Source organism: Somniosus microcephalus, chromosome 3 (assembly GCF_052327205.1).
Source record: "Somniosus microcephalus isolate GS21.2 chromosome 3, FLI_Smic_1.0, whole genome shotgun sequence".
Classification (NCBI taxonomy): domain Eukaryota; kingdom Metazoa; phylum Chordata; class Chondrichthyes; order Squaliformes; family Somniosidae; genus Somniosus; species Somniosus microcephalus.
In genome coordinates, this window is record NC_140989.1 from 2,268,555 (window position 1) to 2,279,414 (window position 10,860).

At 48.3% G+C, this 10,860-nt stretch overlaps 1 protein-coding gene across 5 annotated transcripts in view; it reads left to right on the top strand.

The window, feature by feature from the left end:
• The window catches only part of rpl7l1 (ribosomal protein L7-like 1), a 53,889-nt gene extending 43,464 nt beyond the window's left edge, over positions 1–10,425 (top strand). For 3 of the 5 annotated variants that reach the window (XM_085978560.1, XM_085978543.1, XM_085978567.1), the window contains exons 6-7: positions 4,267–4,477; positions 7,443–10,425. In XM_085978560.1, the coding sequence (XP_085834686.1) occupies positions 4,267–4,475 (209 nt within the window). In that variant the 3' untranslated portion in view covers positions 4,476–4,477; positions 7,443–10,425. Of the gene's footprint in view, positions 1–4,266; positions 4,478–7,340 lie in introns of all 5 variants that reach the window. The other 2 variants (XM_085978553.1, XM_085978573.1) reach the window with 2 other exon arrangements.
• The last annotated feature ends 435 nt before the right edge of the window (positions 10,426–10,860 follow it).

Genomic DNA, 10,860 nt, shown 5'->3' on the forward strand with positions numbered 1-10,860 from the left:
TATGAAAGATTTTGATAGAGTGGATACAGAGAGTGTGTTTGGGAAGAGCAGAAATAGAGGCCATCAATATAAAATTAGTCACCAAGAAATCCAATAGGGAACTCAGAAGAAACCTCGTTACCCAGAGAGTGGTGAGAATGTGGAATGCGCTACCACAGAGAGTGGTTGAAGCAAATAGTATAGATGCATTTAAACAGAGGCTAGATAAGCGTATGAGGGAGAAGGGAATAGAGAGTTATGCTGATAGATTTAGATGAGTAAAGACGGGAAGAGGCTTGAGTGGAGCATGGACTGGTTGAGCTGAATGGCCTGTTTCTGTGCTGTATATCCCATGTGTAATATGTAATCCATCATCGTGCAACACCTGGGTAAATATCGACACCATTAATGTAATCCCATCATCGAGGGGGAGTAGAGATATTGGATAGGTAAAAATAGATAGAAAGGAGGTGCTAAATAGGTTGTCATCATTCAAAGTTAACAAGTCACCCGGTCCAGTTGGGATGCATCCTGGGTTGCTGAGGGAAGCTAGGGTGGAGATGGCAGAAGCTCTGACCACAATCTTTCAGTTCTCCTTAGATATGGGGGTGGAGCCAGAGGACTGGAGTATTGCAAATGTTACACCCCTGTTCAAATAGGGGGATAAACCTGGTACTACGTCAGTGGTGGGAAAACTATTAGAGACCATTATTAAGGACAAAACTAATTCTCATTTGGAGAAGCACAGGTTAATAAGGTACAGCCAGCACAGATTTGTATCTGACTAACTTGATTGAGTTAATAATTAATTGAAGGAGAAAAACTTGCAGGGATATGGGGGGAAAAAGCGGGGGAGTGGGACTAACTGGATTACTCTTCGAAAGAGCCGGCGCAGACTGGATGGGGTGAATGGCCTCCTTCTGTGCTAGACTGTTCTACGATTCTATGTTGTTTCTCCCAAAGTGCATCACTTCACTTATCCGCATTAAATTTCATCTGCCATGTGTCTGTCCATTTCACCAGTCTGTCGATGTCCTCCTGAAGTCTGCCACTATCCTGCTGACTATTTACTACACTGCCAAGTTTTGTATGATCTGCAAACTTCAAAATTGTACTCCCTATACCCAAGTCCAGGACATTTATAAATAAATCTGAGGGAGTTCAGTTATGTGGAGAGATTAGAGTAGCTGGGATTGTTCTCCTTGGAGCCAAGAAGGTTATGGGGAGATCTAATAGACGTGCTCAAAATTATGAGGGGTTTTGAAGGAGCAATTGGGAGAAACTGATTCCTCTGGCAAGTGGGTCAGTAACCAGAGGTCAGAGATTTAAAATAATTGGCAAAAGAACTAGAGAGGAGATGGGGTTTTTTCTTAGAGGGTTGTTAAGATCTGGAACGCACTACTTGAAAGGGCGGTGAAATCAGATTTCATAGGAACTTTCAAAAGGCAATTGGACATGTACTTGAAAAGGACTAATTTGCAGGGTTTGGGGAAAGGCTGGGGAGTGGGACTAACTGGACAGCTCTTTCAATGAGCCGGCACAGGCACGACAGGCCGAATGATTGTAAGATTCTATGCTCGTTGTGGGATGTTAGTGATCCTGCGTTGGGTTCCCCGGACATAGCCCCACCCCCGGTGGCAATACACGGCTATCGGCTCGAATGTTCCATTCATAAACTTTTTTGAAAAGGAGTCGTGCAATTATCTGGTTAAGAGTGAAATTAAAGGACTCCTCTGATGACTTAGCTGGTAACTCGGCTACTCGGAGCAAGAAAGGCCCAGGCTCCATCCCCGGCCTGTGCTAAGTTACCTGACTTCGTGGCTCTACAATTGGCTTTGGTGTCCGAGGGTTAAAGAGGGAAAATTCCTGCTCCTGATCACTATCCAGTGATTCCTGAGTTAGAGAGAGGGGGAATCAGCCAGGGTTCCTGCTCCTGATCACTGTCCAGTGACCCCTGGGTTAGAGAGAGGGGGAATCAGCCAGGGTTCCTGCTCCTGATCACTGTCCAGTGACCCCTGGGTTAGAGAGAGGGGAAATCAGCCAGGGTTCCTGCTCCTGATCACTGTCCAGTGACCCCTGGGTTAGAGAGAGGGGGAATCAGCCAGGGTTCCTGCTCCTGATCACTGTCCACTGACCCCTGGGTTAGAGAGAGAGGAAATCAGCCAGGGTTCCTGCTCCTGATCACTGTCCAGTGACCCCTGGGTTAGAGAGAGAGGAAATCAGCCAGGGTTCCTGCTCCTGATCACTGCCCAGTGACCCCTGGGTTAGAGAGAGGGGAAATCAGCCAGGGTTCCTGCTCCTGATCACTGTCCAGTGACCCCTGGGTTAGAGAGAGAGGAAATCAGCCAGGGTTCCTGCTCCTGATCACTGTCCAGTGACCCCTGGGTTAGAGAGAGGGGAAATCAGCCAGGGTTCCTGCTCCTGACCACTGTCCAGTGACCCCTGGGTTAGAGAGAGGGGGAATCAGCCAGGGTTCCTGCTCCTGATCACTGTCCAGTGAGCCCTGGGTTAGAGAGAGGGGAAATCAGCCAGGGTTCCTGCTCCTGATCACTGTCCAGTGACCCCTGGGTTAGAGAGAGGGGGAATCAGCCAGGGTTCCTGCTCCTGATCACTGTCCAGTGACCCCTGGGTTAGAGAGAGAGGAAATCAGCCAGGGTTCCTGCTCCTGATCACTGTCCAGTGACCCCTGGGTTAGAGAGAGAGGAAATCAGCCAGGGTTTCTGCTCCGGATCACTGTCCAGTGACCCCTGGGTTAGAGAGAGGGGGAATCAGCCAGGGTTCCTGCTCCTGATCACTGTCCAGTGACCCCTGGGTTAGAGAGCGAGGAAATCAGCCAGGGTTCCTGCTCCTGATCACTGTCCAGTGTCCCCTGGGTCAGAGAGAGGGGGAAATCAGTCAGGGTTCCTGCTCCTGATCACTGTCCAGTGACCCCTGGGTTAGAGAGAGAGGAAATCAGCCAGGGTTCCTGCTCCTGATCACTGTCCAGTGACCCCTGGGTTAGAGAGAGAGGAAATCAGCCAGGGTTCCTGCTCCTGATCACTGTCCAGTGACCCCTGGGTTAGAGAGAGAGGAAATCAGCCAGGGTTCCTGCTCTGGATCACTGTCCAGTGACCCCTGGGTTAGAGAGAGGGGGAATCAGCCAGGGTTCCTGCTCCTGATCACTGTCCAGTGACCCCTGGGTTAGAGAGCGAGGAAATCAGCCAGGGTTCCTGCTCCTGATCACTGTCCAGTGACCCCTGGGTTAGAGAGAGAGGAAATCAGCCAGGGTTCCTGCTCCTGATCACTGCCCAGTGACCCCTGGGTTAGAGAGAGAGGGGAAATCAGCCAGGGTTCCTGCTCCTGATCACTGTCCAGTGTCCCCTGGGTCAGAGAGAGGGGGAAATCAGTCAGGGTTCCTGCTCCTGATCACTGTCCAGTGACCCCTGGGTTAGAGAGAGAGGAAATCAGCCAGGGTTCCTGCTCCTGATCACTGCCCAGTGACCCCTGGGTCAGAGAGAGGGGGAAATCAGTCAGGGTTCCTGCTCCTGATCACTGTCCAGTGACCCCTGGGTTAGAGAGAGGGGGAATCAGCCAGGGTTCCTGCTCCTGATCACTGTCCAGTGACCCCTGGGTTAGAGAGAGAGGAAATCAGTCAGGGTTCCTGCTCCTGATCACTGTCCAGTGACCCCTGGGTTAGATGGTGTGGGGATGCCGGAGTTGGACTGGGGTGGACAAATGTAAGAAATCACACAACACCAGGTTATAGTCCAACTGTCCAGTGTCCCCTGGGTTAGAGAGAGGGGAAATCAGCCAGGGTTCCTGATCACTGTGCAGTGACTGCTGCTGGAGTGTGTGTCTGTGTGTTTGCACACGCTCAGACATTTATGAGAATGGGATCCGGTTCTGTTATGCATCCCGGAATTGACTAGCTGGCTGACTCTCAATGTGGGTTCACCGGTCAGTAATGGCCACTTCTTGTGGAGCCTGTAGCCCAGCAGGAATAAATGCCTTCGGGAGGTGTGCAGGGTGGAAGTGAGAAAATTGACAAAATAAAGGGGGTGGAAGAATGAAATTGAAGATTATAAAGCTAACTTTAAACCTAGAGGATCAAACACCATGGGAGGTGTTAAATTGGAACTGCTGTCTGCACTGGAGACTTTTCAGTTTTTTCTCCTGTCCCTATCCCTCATGAAGGCACTGCCTGTGTTTCTGCAGCCTATACATGCACTCCAGTACCTTAAACTAGTGGCAGTCACACACTGGACACCTCCCTCTGCCCAGTTTTACCGGCTTACTTTATGCCTACAGGAAAATGGGGAATGATCTGTCTTGAGGACCTGATCTATGAGATCTACTCTGTGGGAAAATCCTTTAAGGAGGCCAGCAACTTCCTCTGGCCCTTCAGGCTGTCCGTGGCTCGACATGCAGCGAGGAACAAAGTGGGATTTCTCAACGACTTCGGAGAGACTGGCAACCGTGGAGAAGGGATCAACAAACTCATCCGGCAGCTCAATTAAAGGTAATGGGGCTGACTCTGACCCACCTCCGGGGACTCGGAGCTGATTCTGACTCTGACCCACCTCCGGGGACTCGGAGCTGATTCTGACCCACCTCCGGGGACTCTGAGCTGATTCTGACTCTGACTCACCTCCGGGGACTCGGAGCTGATTCTGACCCACCTCCAGGGACTCGGAGCTGATTCTGACTCTGACTCACCTCCGGGGACTCGGAGCTGATTCTGATTCTGACTCACCTCCGGGGACTCGGAGCTGATTCTGATTCTGACTCACCTCCGGGGACTCGGAGCTGATTCTGGCTCTGACTCACCTCCGGGGACTCGGAGCTGATTCTGACTCTGACCCACCTCCGGGGACTCGGAGCTGATTCTGACCCACCTCCGGGGACTCGGAGCTGATTCTGGCTCTGACTCACCTCCGGGGACTCGGAGCTGATTCTGACTCTGACCCACCTCCGGGGACTCGGAGCTGATTCTGACCCACCTCCGGGGACTCGGAGCTGATTCTGACTCTTACCCACCTCCGGGGACTCGGAGCTGATTCTGACTCTGACTCACCTCCGGGGACTCGGAGCTGATTCTGACTCTGACCCACCTCCGGGGACTCGGAGCTGATTCTGACTCTGACTCACCTCCGGGGACTCGGAGCTGATTCTGACTCTGACCCACCTCCGGGGACTCGGAGCTGATTCTGACTCTGACCCACCTCCAGGGACTCGGAGCTGATTCTGACTCTGACCCACCTCCGGGGACTCGGAGCTGATTCTGACTCTGACCCACCTCCGGGGACTCGGAGCTGATTCTGACTCTGACCCACCTCTGGGGACTCGGAGCTGATTCTGACTCTGACCCACCTCCGGGGACTCGGAGCTGATTCTGACCCACCTCCGGGGACTCGGAGCTGATTCTGGCTCTGACCCACCTCCGGGGACTCGGAGCTGATTCTGACTCTGACTCTGACCCACCTCCGGGGACTCGGAGCTGATTCTGACTCTGACCCACCTCCAGGGACTCGGAGCTGATTCTGACTCTGACCCACCTCCGGGGACTCGGAGCTGATTCTGACTCTGACCCACCTCCGGGGACTCGGAGCTGATTCTGACTCTGACCCACCTCCGGGGACTCGGAGCTGATTCTGACCCACCTCCGGGGACTCGGAGCTGATTCTGACTCTGACCCACCTCCGGGGACTCGGAGCTGATTCTGACTCTTGCCCACCTCCAGGGACTCGGAGCTGATTCTGACTCTGACCCACCTCCAGGGACTCGGAGCTGATTCTGACTCTGACCCACCTCACTGATTGACGCCCATGGGATTAAAGGGGCAGTGGCTGCGTGGATACGAAATTGGTTAAGGGATAGAAAGCAGAGAGTAGTGGTAAACGGTGGTTTTTCAGACTGGAGGGAGGTGTACAGTGGTGTTCCCCAGGGGCCGGTGTTGGGACCACTGCTCTTTTTGATATATATTAATGGCGTGCACTTGTGTTTACAGGGTATAATTTCAAAGTTTGCAGATGACACAAAACTTGGAAATGTAGTAAACCATGTGGAGGATAGTAACAGACTTCAGGAGGACATAGACAGACAGATACAGTAAAAGATTGAGAAGTGTGAAGTGATACATTTCGTTAGGAAGAATGAGGAGAGGCAATATAAACTAAATGGTACAATTTTAAAGGGGGTGCAGGAACATGGGGGTGTACGTACACAAATCTTTGAAGGTGGCAGGACAAGTTGAGAAGGCTGTTAAAAAAACATACCCTAACCCTTGGCTTTATTAATCGAGGCATAGAGTGCAAAAGCAAGGAAGTTATGCTAAACCTTTCTAAAACACTGGTTAGGCCTCAGCTGGAATATTGTGTTCAATTCTGGTTATCACATTTTAGGAAGGATGCCAAGACCTTAGAGAGGGTGCAGAGAACATTTACTAGAATGGTATCGGGGATGAGGGACTTCAGTTATGTGGAGAAGCTGGGTCGTTCTCAGCAGAGGTGGTTAAGAGGAGATTTGACAGAGGTGTTCAAAATCATGAAGGGTTTTGATGGAGTAAATAAGGAGAAACTGTTTCCACTGGCAGGAGGGTCGGTAACCAGAGGACACAGAGTTATGGTGATTGGCAAAAGAAACGAGGTGAGATGAGTTTTTACTCAGCGAGTTGTTGTGATCTGGAATGCGCTGTCTGAAAGGGCGGTGGAAGCAGATTCAATAGTAACTTTCAAAAGGGAATTGGATAAATACTGAAAAAGTAGAAATTTGCAGGACTGGGGAAAGAGCAGGAGGAGTGGGACTAATTGGAAAGCTCTTTCAATGGCCTCCTGTGCTGCACGATTTTAAGATCTGTGGGGACTTGGGGCAGATCCTAACTAGTAGTGTGGACACTGGACTAATAATGCAGAGCACATCAGTACAAATCGCCATGGGCAGTTTGAGAATTTGAATTCTGTTTTTTTCTAAAAATCTGGAATCAGTAAAAGCGACCACGAAGCTTTCTGATTGTTGTAAAAACCGGACTGGTTCACTAATGTCCTTTATGGGAAGGAAACCTGTTGCCCTCACCTGGTTCTTGCATGACTCCAGTCCCACACCAATGTGGTTGACTTTTTAACTGCCCTTTGAAGTGGCCACTCAAATATATCAAACCGCTGCAGCAATTCAAGGCTAACCACCACCTGCTCGGGACAACTTGGGATGGGCAATACATGCTGGCCTTGCCTGTGACGCCCACATCCCAAGAATGAATTGTTTAAAAAAAATTAAATGTCCTCTTTTTGGTCCTTTGCTCCCATACTAACCATTTGACACTGATCCCCCCCCATCTGCCACTTGGGTATCCAGCACTGCTCCTGATGTATATATTTTTTTTGCAGGTCCTGTGTGAATAAATGACCTGGTATGGGATTTGTTTGTCTATACTGTGTATAGTAAACTTCTACAGACTGATATTCAGCTTTAAAATGTTTCTATCTCAGCAATACTGGAACGCAAGATCATCAGACGACACCCTATCACTCACTGACCAACACCTGAAGACCAGGGAACGGGGGTCGTGATCCGTGCCTTGGGTGGGGGGGCCGACCATATGGGAATGGAAGAATTTACAATCTGGAACTGTTGGAAGCAAATTCTGATTATATGAGATTTGTATCGAATCTGATAATGGACTTGGATTTCTGTTAAATGTCAATTTGGTGTTTGGTTAAAATCTGATATTCACTTCCAAATAGATGGAGGTTGGCAATCTCCCAATTGTTTTGGTAATTAAATGAATTGAGATTCAGGCTTGGATTATTACCAATAGATTGGGACCTCTATCATTGGCTGATACTGGGTCTTGGCTGGTTTGGTGCAGATATGGTTAAAGGTGTAGAATTCAGGCTTGGCAGGATTCAATGAGTAGATTTCAGAGTCTGGTGAGGTAAATCCACACAGGAGCTGATCCCAGTCCAATTATTTCAAATGATTTATCCATTGATTAGTAGAGTAGAACATTAAACAACCCAATGGCACTGAACCCTTAAAGGCTAGACAGCGCGGACGCCATAAACCCAACAGCCAAACAACCCAGAAACTCCACAAAGAACTTGTGCTAATATCCCCGCGTACCTAAACTAAACAACCAGCTTACTCTAAATGTATCTTTGCCCGTGTTGAATTTTTCACTTCTATTTTAGTATTGCTAGAAACAGCTTGTAAGGGGTTAACACCAAAGTCACAGAAAGCAGTTTTTCAATGGAAAGCCAGGAAGTCAACGCGGGTTATCTGAAGTGTCATTGTTTAACCATCGGTCAAATCTTTGGCTTCCTGCCTGGCTGGAGAAGAGGAATGTCTGAACATGTTTGGGACGGGGGCAGAAAGCTCTGCTGTCTTACCAGCCCTTGAACTATGGAGAGTCGTGGCTGAGATGAACATGCATATCTTGTGGAAGAAAGATTAGCACGGGTTACTTTTAGGGGTGACTCGTCTATAAAGTGAATTTAGCCTGTTAGCAGTAAAGTGTTTGTTATTTTTTGATATTACAATGAGCAAACCCATTATGTTCATTTATATATTACATGTAAAATAAACCACTTGTTGTTTACAATGGCCTCTTAATAAAGTGATCAGTTCAACTTCCAGAGATAGGGGGCAGTGCCCAGCGCACGAGTGGTCTTAGTGTTGGAGCTCCTGGGGCACACTATCGCATGACGAGACATTGGGCAATAAAGGTAAACCGTGAGGTAGCTCTACCACTTTATAAATCATTGGTGTGACCGCACTTTTTTATTCCTTCACGGGATGTGGGCGTCGCTGGCCAGCATTTATTGCCCATCCCTAATTGTCCTTCAGAAGGTGGTGGTGGCCGTCTTCTTGAACCGCTGCAGTCTGTGAAGGTACTCCCACAGTGACTTTGCCGTAGTAGTTTGGTACCATTGAGTGGCTTGCTAGGCCATTTCAGGGGGCAGTTAAGAGTCACATAGACCAGACTGCAGATTTCCTTCCCTAAAGGACATTAGTGAATCATGGGTTTTTATGCCAATCCGGGCCTCTGGATTACTAATCCAGTGACACATAGTGGTTAGCACTGTTGCCTCACAGCGCCAGGGACCCGGGTTCAAATCCGGCCTCGGGCGACTGTCTGTGTGGAGTTTGCACATTCTCCCCGTGTTTGCGTGGGTTTCCTCCGGGTGCTCCGGTTTCCTCCCACAGTCCAAAGATGTGCGGGTTAGGTTGATTGGCTATGATAAATTGACCCTTAGTGTTAGGGGGATTAAATACGTGGGGTTACGGGGATAGGGTGGGATATGTGTTGGTGTAGGGGTTACGGGGATCGGGTGGGATATGTGTTGGTGTAGGGGTTACGGGGATCGGGTGGGATATGTGCCGGTGCAGGCTCGATGGGCCGAAATGGCCTCTATCTGCACTGTGAGGTTTCTGTGATAACCACTATGCTACCGTTCCCTGTGTACAGTTCTGGTTGCCACAGTACAAGAAAGATATTGCAGCTATTGAAAGGATACAGAAGAGCAACCAGAATGATTGAGGGATTGGAATGTGAGGAGCAATTATGTAAATTCTCACTGGAACAGAAGGTTGAGATGTAGAATCGTACACCACAGGAGGAGGTCATTTGGCCAATCGTGCCTGCTCTTAAAAAGAGCTCTCCAATTAGTCCCACTCACCTGTTCTTTCGCCATATTACTGCAATTTGTTTTCCTTTTTATGTATTTCTCCAATTCCCTTTTGAAAATTACTATTGAATCTGCTTCCACCACCCTTTCAGGCATTCCAGATCACCATAACTCGCTGCATTAAAAAAAAATTCTCCGTCCCCTCTGGTTCTTTTGCCAATGACCTTAAATCTGTGTCCTCTGGTAACCGACCCTTCTGTCACTGGAAACAGTTTCTCCTTATTTACTCTGATCAAAACCATTCATGATTTTGAATACGTCCATCAAATCTCTCCTTAACCTTCTCTGCTCTAAGGAGAACAATCCTAGCTTCATCCACATAGCTGATGTCTTTCAACCCTGGTACCATTGAAGTAAATCTCTTCTGCACCCTCTCCAAGACCTTGACATCCTTCTTAAAGTGTGGTGCCCATTACTGAACATGATATCAAACAAAATTGATAAAGGGACAAAGATTTGTAAGCCTGAGGTGGGAGGATTTTAGAATTCAGCAAAGGAGGACCAAGAAATTGATAAAGAAAGGGAAAATAGAATATAAGAGTAAACTAGCGAGAGACACAAAAACAGACTAAAAGCTTCTATAGGTATGTAAAAAGAAAAAGATTAGCGAAAGTAAATGTGGGTCCCTTACAGGTTGAGACAGGAGAAATTATAATGGGGTATAAGGAAATGGCAGAGAAATTGAACAAATACCTTGTGTAAGAATAAAAATATATGTTTTGTATGTGATGAACTCGAGACTACTAATATAAGATGCATGTAATAAAGATGAATTTGATGTGTATGGATCTCCCTGCTCAAGGCAACGGTGTGAAACTTAAAGGAAACCTGCATAACAGGATAAGTCCCACAGAGACTCACCATCGAAACTCAAGAGCCACTAAAAGGTGTTAAACAATTAACTTAATCAAGAAATGGCACCAGCCACTGCAGACAGACACATGTTCAAAGGAAAGCCAATCAATCACTGCCATGAAACGAAGACCCAATCTTGGGGTCTTAGCAATTTAGACTAGAGACAATGGACTTAAGATATGAAATAAGAAACCCAAAGGCTTGCTCTTTTTTTGGATGAACACATGGAAAAACAAGAAGCCCTCCCTCTAGAGACCCGACCAAGAAGTAAGGGAAAAGGCCACGTGCATTGCTTGACTCGGGGAAGCACAAGTCTGTAAATATAACCCATTACCTTACCTGTTGTAATTGAGTAGAGTCCATA